This window comes from Vidua chalybeata, chromosome 1 (genome assembly GCF_026979565.1).
Source record: "Vidua chalybeata isolate OUT-0048 chromosome 1, bVidCha1 merged haplotype, whole genome shotgun sequence".
Classification (NCBI taxonomy): Eukaryota; Metazoa; Chordata; class Aves; order Passeriformes; family Viduidae; genus Vidua; species Vidua chalybeata.
Genome location: NC_071530.1, coordinates 141,136,514 through 141,153,322, shown reverse-complemented (window position 1 = coordinate 141,153,322; position 16,809 = coordinate 141,136,514). Strand labels below are relative to the sequence as shown.

Below are 16,809 nucleotides of genomic sequence, written 5' to 3'. Positions count from 1 at the left end.
GTAATTCAAGGGGAACGTGCTCCTTTCGTTATCTAACCGGGTATCCCCGGGCTGCCCCTTCAACCACCTCGCAGAGGCTCAGGTGGGCCCGGGCCGGCCCTGCCCCGTCCGCCCGCTCCTCTCGGGCAGCCGCTCCCCCCGGCCCGGCCCCGTTACCCCCGCGGTCCGGCCGCCCCCGCCCTGCGGGTCCAGATGGGCCCGCGCCGCCGCTCGCCCAGATCGCAGCGCTCCATCCCCGCCCGGCGCCGCCGCTCCCGCGCTGCCCTCAGGGCTCCGCCCACGCTCCGCGCCGGGGGGCGCTGCTCGCGTGGTACAGCCCGCTCCCGCTTCACCGATGGGGAAGAGCCGGAAGGGTGGCGAGCGCTCCCCTCCCCACATATCAGGGAATGGAACCGCTCCACCTGCGGCCTCGCGGGCTGCTGAGAGTTGTAGTTTCCCTCGCGGGCGTCGCGCGGCGACCTGGGTGAGGACGGGAGAGAGGAGCGCGGCCAGCGCCGAGCAATGAAGTAAAAACATCGCGTCCTCACAGGCAAGTGTATTTATAACGCAGTGCAATAGGTCACTCAGAACATGGCTTTTCTGGCTGTCGCAGGCGCAGGACTTGTTCCCGGTTCTCTCCTGTTGCCCCCGCATTACAAGCGCCTCGCGGGGAAGGGAACGCTGGCCGACCCGACAGCCGCGTCGCCCACCGGCGCCGGCTCGGTCCCCGTTCCGCCCTCGGGGCGGGACTCCCGGCTGCCGGGGCGGGGCCGGAAGCAGCGGCGGCGGCTCGGCCGAATTCGGTGGCGCCACGTCTGGCTCGGGGCCCCCTCCGTGACCGGGCAGCGGGAGTGGCTGAGCCCTCATCTTGTCTCTTCTTCAGCGGCCGGTTCGTGGCGAGGCCTGGGCGGCGGCCAGGCGCGGCTGCAACATGTCGGACCTGGGGGACTGGTTCCGAAGCATCCCTCTGATCACGCGCTACTGGTTCGCCGGCTCCATCGCGGTGCCTCTCGTGGGCAAGCTGGGCCTCGTCAGCCCCGTCAACCTTTTCCTCTGGCCTGACGCCTTCATCCACCGCTTCCAGGTAAGGGCCGCACTACCGCTCCCGGCGTGCCCCGCGGCTCCCGCACAGTAGCTCACTATGACACATTGCTCGCGCGGCCTTCTGGGAGTTGTGGTGCACGGCCGCGCTGCTGGGCCTCGCTTGGGCTACTCGCGGGGCCGGCCGCTCCCCCGGTTCCGCGGCCGCGCTGGAGGCGCCGTGCACCGAGACAGCGCCCAGGGGTGATCGGGGTGACCAGAGCTTCTCTGGCGGGAGTGGAGCCGCCTTCCCGTTCAACCTGTACTGGGCCTGCGGGCAGAACACCGGGTAAATCCGGGCCCAGGCCCAAGGGCCCCCACCGCGGTGACGGGCAGCGCGTCCCTGCCAGGGTGACAGAAGGAGGGCTGTTGCCCCTGGCAGCCCTGTAGTTCGTCTTGTGCCTCATTCTGGTGTGGTTTTTCCTACATTTTTTGTGGGAGTTGTTTTGGTGGGCACTGGTTGTTCTAGCAAGGAGCTCTATGGCTGTGGCTACAGGTGACTTGCCCAGCTCTGTGTCCTCGTGTGGCCGTGACTTTGGGAGCTGTAACTTTGGACAAACATCCCAGACTGCAGCTGGCCCAGGAGGTTTTTTGGCAGAGCTACAAGAGAGACATGGAGCTCCTGGGGTGGGTACAGCAGGGGGCAACAGAGGTGATCAAGGAACTGGAGCATCTCTGATGAGGAATGGATGAGGGAGCTGGGCCTGTTCAGCTGCGACAAGAGAGACTGAGAGGGAACCTCAGCAGTTTCTGTAAGTGTCAGAAGATGGACAAATGCAAATGGGCAGAAACTGATGCACGGGAAGTTGCACCTGACCTGGGTGACCATGCACTGCAGCAGACTGACCAGGGAGGCTGTGGAATCTCCCTCGCTGGAGTTATTCAAGAACTGTCAGAGTGCAATCCAGTGTCATGTGCTCTAGAATGTCTGCTTGAGCAGGGAGGTTGGCTCAGATCACCCACTGTGGTCCCTTTTAACTTGACGCATTCTGTAATGAAGTGCATTTGCACCTTCTGGTTTGGAATTTGAAAAAGCTTCTGTTTGGGATTGTCAACTTCTGTGCTTAGATATGGTCCATGTAAGCTAACAACTGATGCCTCAAGGTGTCAATAACAATATCAAAAGTGGTCTCAAACTGGACATATTTTTCCTTGCACTGTGATGTTACAGGTTCAGTGTTGGGGAGAGCACTCATTGGAGGAGCTCAAAATGAAGGAAGAGGAAAGATTTAAATTTTTAAATTTCTGTTATATCATCTCATTGTATCTTCACTGAAGAAAGAAAAAATAATTTAAGCCATGACTCTCTCTATACCTTGATTCATGTATTGTTCCCAAAATTTAGTAACATAAATGACTGTTTTTTCCTCTAGTTCTGTTTTTCCTTCTTGAACTGTGATGTTCAGGATCCTAATACTCAGTTTGGAAATGTTGCTGCTTTAAGAGCTCATTCATGAATGACCAGACATTTTCTGTCTCTGCTATGTGCTGTCATGCAGTTGGCTATGCCCAGTATTCATAGCTGGGAGACTGTCCCAGAGCAGATCCCAAATGCTCAGAGCAGCACGTGCTGTCTGGAATGGTACACTAAAGGCTGTGAATTCTTTGGCCTCTGTTCAGCAGAGAAGAATGGGTTTTGTATGGCTGTTTTTTAAACATGGTAGCATCCTTGCCAACGAATCTCTTTTGCACTGCATTAAAGACTCACTACTGCAAAGATGTGATGGAAAGCAGTTTGAAAAGTTGTGTGATATTTCTGGTGTAGTCTTAATAGCTTTGCTTTGCTTACCAAATTGAAGAAAACACCCCAACTAGAAAAGCTGCTGAAGCAGGAACAATCGATACTTGGGCTATTTTTAATCTTCTTCCAAGTCATTATCAAGTAATGAAAGTAAATAAAAAGCTTGTGCACATCAGTTCATTCTGCAGTTTATGAATAAAGCTTTCTCTTTTGATCTTGACAGATCTGGCGGCCGATAACGGCAACTTTCTTCTTCCCAGTGGGACCTGGAACGGGATTTCTCTACTTGGTGAATTTGTATTTCTTGTATCAATACTCATCACGACTAGAAACAGGTATGTTGGCCATTAAATTGTATGCCCCTGGTGAAGCCTGCCTGGAGCTGATAAGAGATGGCTCATCTCTGTGCCAGCTTATGTTGGTTAATGTGAAACTGCTCTGAAAACTGATTTTCTGTGGCTGGCTCCTTCCCTTTGGCCATTTAGGATCTGAACTTGATACTTGTTTCAGTAGGAGGGCCTGGTGCTTTTAGTTGCTGGATTTAAGGAAGTGAGACAGATTAAAAGAATATTAAAAGAAGATTAAAAGATGATGTTTACCTCTGTGTTTTTGTATCTGATGCTTTTTATCAGAGAAGGATGATAGAGCATAATGTAATAATAGGCTTATCTATTGGGAGAAAATAACATCAGTTTTTTCTTGTTTTAATAGGGATGCTTATTTGTGTTATTCTGTTGTCTGTGTTGAATTGAGAGATACCTCCCTCAAAGAAAGTCTGACCCTCTGCCTAACAGATATGTGGAGAAGCTAAGAGACTAGAAGGATTTTCAGTTAAGGGGAAAAATTAAGTGAAAAAAAGGAGATCAGATAATCGATAATTTCTCTCAAACAGAGGGATTGTTGGTACAAGGTAGCTTCAAAACTGGTTTCCTTTTACACTGCTCACTTCATTAAACCAAGACAAAAATTGCTTTAATTGACATAAATAATTAAAATATTTTCAAAGCCAGACTCCTCCTGAAAGCCTTTGTGAGTAAGAATTTCAGTATCGTTCTAATGGAGTCTTAGAACTGATGGTGTAAAGGGGAATGCATTGGAAGGTGATATTGGGAAGTCCCATGAGAGAGGAGATCCCTGCCATTCAGAGAGTATTGTGGAATCACATTTAAGTCTTAAAAAGAGCGGTAGGGAAAAGCAGGAGTGGTGCCAGATTGTATTTGGTTGTTTTCTTAGTAAAAAATAAGTACTAGTTTAATAGCTAGAAGTGGTTCCTGCTTCCTTTTGAGCCTTTCTGCGGTGGTTTATGAGTACATGAGAGTGCTGGCAGTTCTGACTGGGCACAGGCAGGTGTAGTAAGAGTTCCTGGTTAATTATGCAAATTAAAAGACCTCACTGCTTGTAGATATACTTACAAAATGCTCTAGTTGTCTGTGCTGTGGCACAAATCTCATGAAAGAGAGTAAATTTGTGCTGTACAACAGATCTGGATTTTGAAACTGGGGAGTCATCTGTTTTGTTTGAACCAATGCATTTCTTTTATATTATAGTCATTTTTCTGGGTATAAATTAAATCCTTGGTTAGGTTGGCCCTTTCTCTGAAAAAGGCCTGAATCCTTCTGTAGTTGGAAGGTATATAAGTTGCTGAAAGTGTTTACAGGTGGAAGTCTGCATTGGTCTGTGCCTCCTGTTGTCTGTGAAACTGAGAAAGTAAACGTCTATTTTCAGCATTGTGCATGCTTTTTGAGCATACACTGCTGCTGCCTGCCAGCTTCAAATTTAGCTGTCAGAAATATCTGTATGGTTCTGTGCTGTTTCCTAACAGGCTGACCTGTAACTTCCAAAGGAAAGGGAGATTGGTGTGTTTTTGTTTTGCTTTGGTTGGTGAAGAGCAAATCTCAACAGAGTAAGCAGAATATGCAGAGCTCACTCCCCAGCTGTATGAATGGTGAGATTATGGGTCTGCAGCTCTTCCCAGATAACTGGATTATACCCCGGGCTCCACAGAAGGATCCATGGGGTACAGCTCACCCAATACCTGTGCTGAGCTTTCTGGCAGTTTGTAGTCCAATTTCCTTAGATGTTCAACGAAAAGTCAACTTAAATGGTTGGTCTTAAATGGTTGGTCTAATACTCTTGTTAGCAATCTCGTAGATAATGAAAAGAGAAAAAATTTAGAAGAATAATAATAGCTTTGATTTCTTCCAGTTTTGGAAGGATTCCTGAGCTGGCATTTCTACAGTCTAAGTCAGCTTCTTCTCTTTATTTGTTTTTATTTGTTGTATGGCAACAGTAAGGAAAAAACTTTCTGTAGTTTTACAACATTAACACTTTCTGATATATTTTTCAAAATACGTTTTTTTTCCTGTCATGCAATTTGCATGGCTGAACTTAAACAATAAAACTGGTATTTTAGTAATTTTGTTTTACATAGGCTATTCTAATGCTTAAAAGTATATTTTCTTCCTTTAAGAATACTTCTATGAAGCTGAGCAGTGCTCACATTAAGCAGTGGCATTCTTTCTAGGCATTTTGATGTTTAATTAGGAGCATGTAATTCAGGTTGTCTGTGATGTGCTGTGTGTGTCACTGTCATTCCACTGTCACTGTGTTTCACACCCACTGGTCTGGGTCTTTTCAGCAATATTCTCAGGCTTTCCTTTCCTGCCTGGGTTTATATGAAAGTTGATGGAAGTCTTGCATAGATGCTGAGGTCTCTGTCAGCCTTTTGCCACAGTTAGCAAGAGTGAGAGCCTCAGCTTTTCATGTTTGCAAGGAATTGCTACAGGGTTATTTTTTGGTACTTGTATCTGTCAGGTCTCAAACTCTACTGAGCATCTAAAGATCATTTCATTTTATATGACCTGCAGGGAATGTTACTCTTATTAATTTTGTTTCCAGTGTCCTGAAAAATTGACACACATTTGGAATGGTGAATTAGACAAGCAAGTACAGCTTAGAAGGAATAGAATGTGCTGCACATGTGTGCCCTCCTTGTCATGGGTACTAATTTTTTCTGGAGTGTAAAAACCATTGCATCTCTTGAATCTGATGAGATGATGCAAAGAGGATGCAATTTGCCTGAGTAAGGGCTGGTTTTCACATGACTCAGTCATTAAACTTGGTATTTCTGCTTTTGCTGTGCGCGTGTATTTCCTTATTCTGTGCTTCTAACCTGCAGTTTCATATGAATGATGGGGTCCATTTTTGAAACTCCATTTTTGAAATCTTATGTAGTTAAAACTACTTATCTCCAGAGTCAGTGTGTTCTTTTTTAAGTATAGACACTGCTTGTGCTCTAATGCAGTAGGCTGAATGTCTTATTTTTCAGCCTGTAGGTTGTTCTATTCTAAGGCTTTTTAAAATTTAAAAAATACTTGTAGACCACAGAGTGCATGCAAAGCAACTGTTATTAACTCAGCTTTATTAGACTCTGAAAAATAAAAGTTGTCCTCATTTTTAAGCAAAATTTTAGTGCCTTTGATGATTCAAAATGATTCTTTTTATTTTCAGGGGCTTTTGATGGAAGGCCAGCAGATTATATGTTCATGCTCCTGTTTAACTGGATCTGCATTGTTGTATCCTTCTCATCATCAAACTTTGAGAAATATTTTGGTTCTCCTGTTCCCACCTGAAGTATGTTCAAAGACCAGGTTTTATCAAGGAACAGTTTTAAAATGGAGTAAATGTTCCCAGAAGAATTTGTAACCTTCCTGAAAAGGTAGCGAGTGGCTTGCAGGGAGAACACTTAATGATATGCTCACATGAGTGTGCAGTGTGGGGACTGGAGCTCTGCCTACACAGAGCTGAGCACGTGCTGGCTGAGTGTCCCTGGTGCTGGCTGGGTTGCTTTGCTGAGCTGCTCTTGTGTGGGCTAGCACTGAATTTAGTGTGTTCGAGCTGCCATGTACAAGAAGGGCTGATCACTGCCATTCCCTGAAATTCTCTCCCTGAAAAGGAGAGATCCTTTACCTGCTGGGTACAAGTCATCTGAGTCTGTGAAAGCACTGTTGTGATATCTTCAGAGAAACAACTTCCTGAAGAAGCTGGGCTTGTTGCTTTGGGAATGCTGGGAAACATTTTTGTGGGCTGTGCTGTACCACCTGAATTTTCTTTTAGATCTTGAATACAAAACTGGGAGGAGTTGTTGATAAACCAGGTGGTTTTGTCACCATTCAGAGGGATCTGTAGAAGCTGGATAAATGGGCTGACCAGGAATGAAGCTCAGCAAAGGGTAATGCAGAGTCCTGCTCTTGGCAAGGAGCAGCCTCAGGTACCAGGACAGACCAGACTGACAAAGCAAAGCATCTTCCAAAAAAGGCCCTGGGTGTCCTGCTGGACACAAAGTTGACCACGAACCAGCAATGTGCCATTATGGCCAAAGTGGCCACCAGCCCCTGGGCTGTCCTAGGCAGAGGATTGCCTGCAGGTTGAGGCAGGTGATTACTCCTCTCTGCTCAGCCTTTGAGAGATGTATGGGGGCTGCACCCAGCTCTGGGTTCCCAGGTACAAGGAAGACATGGGCATACTGGAGAGAGTCCAGTGAAGGGTCATGAAGATGATTAAAGGGTTGAAGGATCTGTCACATGAGAAGATGGGAGAGCTGGGATTGTGCAGCCTGGGGTGTTGTCATAGAATCATAGAGTAGTTTGAATTGGAAGTGACCTTGAGAAGTTATCAAGCCCCCTGCAACAAGCAGGGACACCTTCAACTAAATCAGGTTGCTCAGAGCCCCATTCAACCTGACCTTGAATGTTTCTAGAGATGGAGCATCCACCATCTCTCCAGTTAACCTGTGCCAGTGTTTCACCACCCTCATAGTAAAAAATTTCTTTCTCACACCTAGTCTGCATCAACCTTTTTTTTGTTTAAACCATTACCACTTGTCCTATTGCAAAAGCCCCTACTAAACATTTTTGTCCCCCAACTCTCTCAGCCTTTCCCTAAAAGAGAGGTGTTCCATTCCTCCAGTAATTTGTGTGGCCTTCCTCTGCTCCCACTCCAACAGGTCCATGTCTTTTCTCTGCTGAGGGGTCTGGAGCTGGACACCCAATTCCACAAAATGAAGCACAGGAAATTCCATTTAAATGTGAGAAAGACCATTTTTACTGTAAGGGCAGTGAAATACTGGCATGACTGGCAAGAGGGGGTGTGGAACTTCCATCCTTGGAGTTGCTCCCTTTCTGTCTATGCTGTTGCTGCCTCCATGTAGCAATTTGCAGTGGCACAGCAGGTGGAAAAAGGGAAGGGGTGACATCGATGTGAACCAGATACCAGGAGAACTGGTGTGTAGAAATGCTTTATCAATACATTATCTCTAGTTACATTCCACTAGGTGGAGGGAATTGCTATTCCTGCTAGTCCTGTCGAGCCACAGCTGTAACAAGATGCTTTTAGTTACATTGTTATGAAGATGAAGGTTTTCTTTATGATAGCAGGCTGTTGGCCGTGAGCATTTAATTAATCTAATTATGACTTGACTTTCAAACTGGTCATTTAAAAGCTTCTAGTTGTTTGTTCCCTGCGTGATGTAAGGATCAACATGGATGCATGATCTGGGAAAAAGCTGGATGCCATATTATATGTATTTATGATCTGTTAAAAGCATCCTGATGGTATTAAAATAATTCAGTGATTATTTCTACTCAGCAGTTACTACAACAGTTTCTTTGAGCTCCAAGGTGGGAGAGGAGTATTAAAAGCCTGCATTGATGCACTTTAAGAAATCACTTCTTTTCTATGACTCATTGGCAATATATTGGTATTTTTTAATGATCTGGTGTTTCTTTAGTTAGAAAACTAAAATGTCAGTGTTAAACTAATGAAAGAATACAGTTGTTAAACTTTAATGTGCCTTTATGCAGGGACTGATTGAGTCTGTAGCTAGCCAGTTTCATCAGGGAGGAAAAGCCAGTGCACCTATCAGCTCTTGGGGTAATGACTTCAGGTGGGCACCTGAAAGGCTGCCAAAAAGCAGTTATTGAAACAAAATTTGTACATTTCTAGATCATTGGAATTTTTAATCTAAACCAGTGTAGTATTAATTCTGAATATTAAAGATCTTTGCATGTGTGTTCTGTGTGTCTGCAGCTTTTTATTGTTGTAGTCTGTCAGGTTTTTCTGCATTTTCCTTCATGGTGCAATGACAGATAACTGGCTTGGTAATGGACATGCAGGTAAGTGTGGTGCAGTTTCTTAGATAATAATTTTACAAAACTTTATGACTACTTGATGACTTTATAGAGGGCATTATTGACTGATCTGCAGAACATAGTTAAGCTAGGCTGTTCAGATTATACCAGGATAGACTGCTGTGTGTGTATTGTTAATTTTTCAGATTGGGTTAGCCTCAGCTAAAGGCACAAGCTTGGATCTGACTGCGCATCTAACCTAGTTAGGGAACGGAGAAGTAAAAATTGTGTCTTTGTGCAGTCAGGAAGTGCTTAGACTTCTACTAAAATGGACACAAGATGTCACCTATGCACTGTTTCTCTTTTAATGAATGTAGATCTGCTTCTTATTTTTCTATTTAAAAATGATTATTGGGTTTATTAATCTTCTCAGATTTAGTTCAGTATGCCTTTTACTTGCCAACAGAAGATTTTTTTGGTGAAAAATAAGCTTCAGTTTGAGACCAGAACCATGAACTACAAAATCCTGACAGGAATTATTAAGATAGTGGTCTTAAGAACTGGTTTTAGTGAAATAATAATTATCTCGCCAGATACTAAGGGTGAAAATTGGAAAGCGTGTTTTGGGCACAACAGAGTGTCAGATAACTGCATGTCTTCAGTCTGCCTCTGCTGTTCTCATCTTCATCTATCTCCAGCACCTAAAGACTGCACCAATATCTGCAGTTTTCCATACAGAATTATTATTAGCATTTATTAGATCACCTCTCTGGTTCCTTGGTAGACAAAACCAGTGATCATGTATCTCGGGTCCAGAACGAATTGTGTTAAGGGCTGTCCACAACTTTATACTTAAACTTTTCTGTGGAGAAGATACCACAAATTTTTGAAAAGCATGCTGGAGTTACCCACACATCATACAAATTTTAGACTGATTGTGCTGATTTGTGTATTTTTAAAGAGGCACTTAATTTTTTTTATCTCTATACAAAGTATTGATTAAAGAAGAATCAGTTTTTTGATATAAAAGTGTGGTTTTTTCTTAAAAATAAGAGGGTTTTTACTTGTCTTGAGTGGCCTTTGTTGAAATTCAGAAGATAGAGTAAGATAGCTAGCCCTCTATACCTAAGTCAAATGCATTCAGATATTAGATACTGTTTTTTTTCAGTAAAATAAAAAGAGTTTTAATAAAACCTTTAAATAAAGTTCTTGTGTGGAGAGTCAGAGTGCACTGTGGGGCTTGTGAAAGGCTGGATTGATATTAGGATGCCAGCTTTAATTTGGAATCTGTTAAATAGCATTACCCCTGAAGGGATGAGTTTTAACCTCTTTTCCAAGCACAGGAGCTGGTAACGGCATTCAGCCAGTTCATGGAAATGTTGCTGGTGCAGCCTGCCCTCAGTTCAGAAATCAGCAGATGGCTAAAGCAGGGCTTTGTGTTTATTTCACTAGAAATAGTCCAGTCAGTCGAAGAAGTGTTTGAAATAACCTCAGCTCCTGGCGTGGAGCACAGGTTCACTCCAAGCTCTACCAGGGCTGGCTGTGATACCCTGCAGCGCGGAGCACCTTCCCCCTGTGGTGCTCTCAGGAGGATGGGAACATAGGTGGCAATTGGATGGATAACACTTCATCTGGCATGTTAGCCTGGCCCCAGATTGAGAGTGTTTGGGTTAGTGCCCTGAAATGATTGTGGCACAGGTACAGGGCTCACTGTTGGGGGTGTAGGTATGAGCAGAGGAGCTCCCTGAAGCTGCTCTTTCACTTGGCACAGGTTGGAGCCCTTTGCTTTGGCATGGTCATGCAAAGGAGAATGAACAAGTAGGTTCTTCTCCTTAACTTTCTCAGTAGTTTTTGAACAGACCCAGGGCACATATTGGAAAAGATTCTGGGGCAATCTGAAAGGACTTTAGTGATGTACCATGCTTACAAACCGCTTCTGTCACATAGCTCCTCCTACCTCTTTGAGTTTCTTGTGCTTCTGTGAAAGTCATGGTAACTTTGTCTGTTTTAAACGTTGCAGTTGCTGATGATTCCACTCATCATGTCAGTACTTTATGTGTGGGCCCAGCTGAACAGAGACATGATTGTATCATTTTGGTTTGGAACAAGATTTAAGGTATGTCACATAGTATATTGGAAATATTTCTGCCCATAAGGTGCATGTGCAGTGGGTGAGGGGCAAAATAGAAGTATTTTCTCTTATAAAAGCTGTCTTGTACTCTCACATAGAATACTCCTTGAGATGCAGCAAAGACAAAGTTCATAGTCTTCCATGTGGTATCACTCAGTGTGTCTCTACTGAAAAGATGTCCTGACAATTCATTGTTCTGAAAAAAAAGGAAAAAATTCCTGATAAACTTTAGCCTGGGTAAAAGCTGAATGTAGTGACAAAACATTGGTATTTTAAATTGGTTTTTTTCTGTGTGACCCTGGCTGTTTCTGTCAGATCTTATAGAGAAGACTCTTTTGATAATTTCTAGACCTTTTCAAAATCAAAAACTTTAGAACTTTGTTCCAGAAGCAAACTTGCTATGGAACATAGGGTTCGAAAGGCACGTTTACTTATAATGTTTGAATATGTTTTGTCTAAAAATGTTAGTGGTTGCTCATTTCGGAGTGACCTTTTTAGGTTGAATCTGCTTAAGTTAATAGATCAGGACCTGTGTAATGCCTAAAGCATTGAGAATATGATCATGCTTATTAGTGCAGTGGGAAGTTGAGAGCAGGTTTACATCCTTAACTTGTACTTACTCTCTCCACTGCATTCTTTTTCAGGCCTGTTACCTTCCATGGGTTATTCTGGGATTCAACTACATCATTGGTGGATCGTATGTATTTACTTATATGGCCAATTTGAAGTTATAAAAGCTTTTACAGCTATTTAACTTGCTGCTGAATTTAGGAGTAATATTAAAACAAGAAGCTTAAAACTACATAATCTGACTGATAATGCTCAGTGTCACATGGTGGTCATTTAACATAAAAGCAAAGAGGAGATGTGCGTGTGAGAACTAGAGAATAGAATGTAGGTGAGGGGGGAGTAATGAGAGATTGGTGTATTTTCTAGTAACTCTGTGCATTAGGCCTTCTCCATACTAAGAAAGTAGCACACACTGGAACCACCCATCATTACTGGTTTTAGAAACAAGTTTAGCTTGACTCTGATAGTGCTGTTACTTCTTTCCCTCACAGACTTGTCCAACCTGATCTTTTTTTTTTTTCAGTTTGTTAAACAAGGGAAAATTGCAATAAGCCCACAGCGTGCCATATTAGCACTTGTTGAATTTTTTGGTCTCTCTTGGTTTTGTTTTGTTGTTTTTATTGTTTTTGGTTTGGTTTGGTTTTGTTTTTTTTTTTTTTTACTAAACCCCTTGATGCAGAAATCCCCTCTATGCAGTGTGGGCCCCTTCACTGGGGCCCTGCACTGACTGGGGCCTCTTGGTGCTGCTGTAGCATAATTAGTGACAATAACAAGTTTATGGTTGAGTTATAAAATGAGGAGATGGTACAGCAAAACCAAATTCCCTTTTCTGGCTGTGCCTCCTACTGACTCATCTGTGACTTGTGAAAACTGCTTGCTCTTACATACCTACTGTTTCTATGCATGACAGAAGATACTCAAGGGCCTCCAGTCAGCAGTGCTTTTACAACACTGGGAACAAAACAGTTCAGTAGAGCAGGAGACAGGTTGTCCAGTGAAAACAGCAGTAACTTCTCTAGCTCTGCAGATGATTATTTTGGGCACTAATCACTATACGGTCTAATTCCCCAATGTAAACAAGTATTTAATTGTGTTTTCAATACAGAATGTAGAGAAGGCTTGGAAGGGAGGGTGGAACAGACTATTGATGTGTTGGCACAGGAGGTTGACCCTTCTAAAGAAGTGGCTGCAAAATGCTGAGGACAGGGAAGTTTTCTGTGTGTCACGACCCTGGCAAATCCTGGTGGCAGGTGAACAGAAGATTGTCACTCATTTACTTTCAGAGAAGACAGCATGTGAAACCATTCTTTTTCTTTTGTTTTACAGAGTCATCAATGAGCTGATAGGAAATCTGGTTGGACACCTGTATTTCTTCTTAATGTTTAAATATCCAATGGATTTGGGAGGAAGGAATTTTCTGTCCACACCTCAGTTCCTGTAAGCTGACTTGATTCTTTACTTCACTATTTGTTTGGTCCAATTTTTTGTATGGTTCATCAGACATATATTTGGTGGGATCGTAAAGTGTAAAATACTTTGCCAAGTCAACCTTCTTCAGACTCTCATACTGACTGAGCTGGTGAGTCATAAAAAATGTTGAGTTACTTGTAAATGACCCATGTGAGAGTTCTTTGTTGCCCCTTGGGATGGCTTATGTCTTTACCCACTCTTAAGAGTGAGAGTAAATGTCATAGTTCTGCTGTTGAATTAAGCTGCAGTAAAGAGAATACCCTAACAATTATCATATGGTGTATAAAAGAAGTTTTATCCTGTAAATGATCTGTTATCTGTATCCCCATGTATTGTTATAGTAGCTACGAGCTCAGCAATGTTTGACACTAATACTCAGTTGTGGACTTGTTCAGGGCTATAAATGATTCTGCTTCGCGGTCTGTACCAGTCACCCTCACTGGGACTGCAAGTCTTGGTTTTTGAGGTGCTTTTTCTTGAGATATCTTCATTGTTTTGGCATTGAAATACTATGATCAGAAGCCAAAGTTTGTAGTTCAGTTGCCCTTGTCCACATAATTGTGGGCTGCAAATATTTCTCCTCTATCAAACTTTAGTTAGCAACTCAGTTAACCCTTTTCATAACATAAAATGTTGAATTACAGTTATACTTTCTGTACAAGTTTCAATGAATAGGGAAGCTTTATATTCTAATTCTGTGCTTGCAAGCCCATCTGGTAAACCTAATTTTCCATAAAGATTAGAAGACAAGGTTGTTTTTTAAAATGTCTTTTAAGGTGGTTACAGCTCTAAAACTGCCCCCTCTATTGTTGCTTCTGTGCAATTCTCTTGTTACCATACCCTTCCCAGAGATTGAAGTTTCCCAGTGTTTCCATTTGTCAGTGTGCTGAGGGCTTAGATTTGGAAAGAATTCCCTGAAATTCTACTGGGAAAAGCCAGTTTTATTACAAAGTGTATCAGCTAAGAGGAAGTGCATGGAAAAGTAGAAAGCACAGCCTTGGCATTTACCTGCAAGGTCCATCTGTTTCTCTAACTCCTCCTCCTCTGATTTGTCCTAGTTACCGCTGGCTGCCAAATAGGAGAGGAGGAGTATCGGGCTTCGGTGTCCCTCCTGCCAGCATGAGAAGGGCTGCAGAAGATCAGCAGGGTGGTGGAAGACACAACTGGGGCCAAGGTTTCCGGCTAGGGGACCAGTGAAGAATTCCTGCCCTTGGAAAACAGCAACTCTTCTGTTTCAATTGGACATAGAACTGACCGTTCCTGGTGCAGAGCATGCTTAAGAACTGAGCTCTCTGCAGTACTCTTGGATTTAACTGATTAGAAAGAAAGAATGTTTCTGGTTCAAGAGCAAATTAAAAACTCTAGAAGGAAAACATGTAGATCTTGCTCCAGTTAGCCAGTAGTGTCCAGTGTGATTCTGCCATTAAAAATAAGCCTTCTTTATACAGTATTGTCTGTCACAACAGGATCCATTGGCTCTCCTGTTTCATGATGTGATGGCACAAGCTAGCGGTATTCTATCTTGCCTGGTATGTTAAAAGCTTTGTTGGCCACAGTAAAGTAAGAATCTAGTGTGAGGCAGATGCCTCAAACAAGCCCCCAAGTTTAGGAAGCTGACATTTTCCATAGCTGTGCTTAAGTCCCAGGGTCTTTGGAAACATTACTTAAATGATATCTCTCTGATGCATTCATAAAGCAAATTGCAAATGTTTCATTTCTGTTATTAAGCTGTGTTTTGAGCAGAGCTGTTCCTTGCCATGCAGCATTTGTCATACCTGCTACATCATGGGCTGGGCAAGGCTATGGATTAGAGGGCTTTTGTTCGAAATGGCAATAACAGATACTCACAGAATTGAAATCTCTGAACTCTTCATGACGTGTTACAAAGCTTGTTCCAGTGAAACTGAAGTCTGGCATGTTTTTCCCCCCCCCAGATTTGAATTCTTTGCTTCAAGGTTTCTCTTTTGATTGCCAAATTGGGTAGCCTAAATACTGCTTAAACTAGAAAATGTAACATTGTTGTGGTTAAGGGTACTGACTGCAGCATTGTTTAACTGAATCTTCAACTTTATCTTAAAAGCTTTAAGACATCTAAGAATCAAAGCTGGAAATAATCTTTTGCAGGGTGAAGATACAATATAACAGGAACTGCAAGACTCTTTCATTGTCAAAGAAGAAATTGCATACACTGTTTATTAGCATCTGTACTACTTTTGGTAAAAATTTTTGACATGGAAAAGGGAATGATTCTGTACAGTAGTTTTCCTTGCACTGGGCTCCCATGGGCAGAGCTTGTGGCTAAGATCCAGGAAGCTGTAATGCCAGCTTGTTACTGACTCACTGCATGCTCTTGAGCAAACTTCTTACTTATCTCAGTTTTCCCAGCTGTAAGGAGGACTCGTGCATGTCTCACAGCATTCCTACAAGACAGCTGTCCCTGACCTCCCTAGCTGGGAGCTGCTAGTGAGCAAGTAAGGCTTAGGTTTACATAAATCCAACACTTCAGCTAGGAACACAATTACTCTCAGCTTAACCAAGACTAAGTCAGAATGTAGTTGCTCACTTTATGTTTTGTAGTCGAAGGAGGAAGAGTGTTGTCACTAGGATAAATTTCAAGTCTGACTGAATTGCCCTTTAGCATTTCTCTCTTTTTTTTACTGGTTAGGTGGGGCACAGAAAGCTGTTCTGCCCCAACTTAGGTATCTCAGGTAACTAAGTAGGTGAAGTGAATCTGGGCTGATTTCTATTACTACTTTGTTTCTTCACTAAACTTGGGTTCTGAAGGTGTAAGACTTGTAAATACTAAGTGATGCAAAGCTGAGTGGAAAATAAGCAGTTAGACTGGGAATCTGAAAAAAAAAAAGCATGTTCCATGTCTTCAGTGCAACTGAGTTATGTTGATTTGGCTTGTGGAGAAATGTAGAAAACTGGTAATGATTATACTGTGTACTTAAGTTTTATAGGAACTTGGAGTTTAGAAATCACCTGCCATTTTTGTCTGTTTGGTGATGAATTTTAAAGATGCTCTTGTCTCTTTCTTTGTGTAAAAATGGTAGGTAGAAAAGAGGAGTGTAGTGTTGTAAATACAGATTTATTGTTGACCAACAGCTATTATTTGATGTGGACTTGAATAGTCTGAGAATCATCATTTTGATAGGGGTCTTTTTAGTCATATGAATTTCACAGTCTTCAAAGCATTTGTCTTCATTTTGAGTCAGGACCCAACTTTTAAGTGAAGATGCAATAGTTTGTGATTGAGTTAAACCCCTGGCACACTCAAACTGCTGAATATCTCTGTATGGAAGGCCCAAAGGAAGGCTTCAGTGAGAGAAAGCACAGCAAAAGGCATTGTAGTGGTCCACTGCACTGCATGGGGTCTTGCGTTAGGTACGTCCTCCTTCTCTAAATTAAGAGGAAAAAGTTTGCAAGGAAAATAGACTTCTGATATACATTGATTAGCTTCTGAGCTGCTTCAGGTCAGTTTACTTTGTTTATGGAAAATTCACATCAGAATTCCATATTACAAGCTCAGTTAGTTTGTTTCTCAGTTTGTCGCTTGACCTGAACTGCTCTTTGTCCTCCCACATACATTGATAATGGCAGTCTCTTGTTAAAATGAGTACCTCCTTTCTTATTTTGTACAGATAATTTCCCTTTTTGTAATCAATTTCTGTTGGCAAAGTTTTAAATTAAAATTTTAATCTCTGTAA

The 16,809-nt window shown here is 42.9% G+C and overlaps 2 protein-coding genes across 7 annotated transcripts in view; one reads left to right on the top strand and one right to left on the bottom strand.

Annotated features, from left to right (window-relative positions):
• The window catches only part of TBC1D31 (TBC1 domain family member 31), a 23,015-nt gene extending 22,124 nt beyond the window's left edge, over positions 1-891 (bottom strand). For 4 of the 5 annotated variants that reach the window (XM_053947016.1, XM_053947025.1, XM_053947040.1 and 1 more), the window contains exon 1: positions 157-891. In XM_053947016.1, the coding sequence (XP_053802991.1) occupies positions 157-846 (690 nt within the window). In that variant the 5' untranslated portion in view covers positions 847-891. The remainder of the gene's footprint in view (positions 1-156) is intronic. The other variant, XM_053947050.1, reaches the window with a different exon arrangement.
• DERL1 (derlin 1) lies at positions 438-16,809 on the top strand. Of its 2 annotated transcripts, XM_053947080.1 has the most exons (9): positions 438-529; positions 863-1,063; positions 3,024-3,135; positions 6,311-6,375; positions 8,947-8,973; positions 10,949-11,044; positions 11,704-11,756; positions 12,956-13,066; positions 14,158-16,809. In XM_053947080.1, exons 2-9 carry the CDS (start codon positions 911-913, stop codon positions 14,294-14,296), a joined length of 756 nt encoding a protein of 251 aa, XP_053803055.1. In that variant the 5' UTR covers positions 438-529; positions 863-910; the 3' UTR covers positions 14,297-16,809. The 2 variants fall into 2 exon arrangements, with proteins under 2 accessions (XP_053803055.1, XP_053803063.1); XM_053947088.1 differs by lacking the exon at positions 438-529 and having other exon boundaries at positions 803-1,063.

Bases quoted from the DNA above. Each gene is read 5' to 3' on its own strand.
- DERL1 (XM_053947080.1), top strand. From the start codon at position 911: ATGTCGGACCTGGGGGACTGGTTCCGAAGCATCCCTCTGATCACGCGC. The intron at 6,376-8,946 runs GTATCCTTCTCA...GTGCAATGACAG, and splicing joins TTAACTGGATCTGCATTGTT to ATAACTGGCTTGGTAATGGA. The intron at 13,067-14,157 runs GTAAGCTGACTT...GATTTGTCCTAG, and splicing joins CTGTCCACACCTCAGTTCCT to TTACCGCTGGCTGCCAAATA.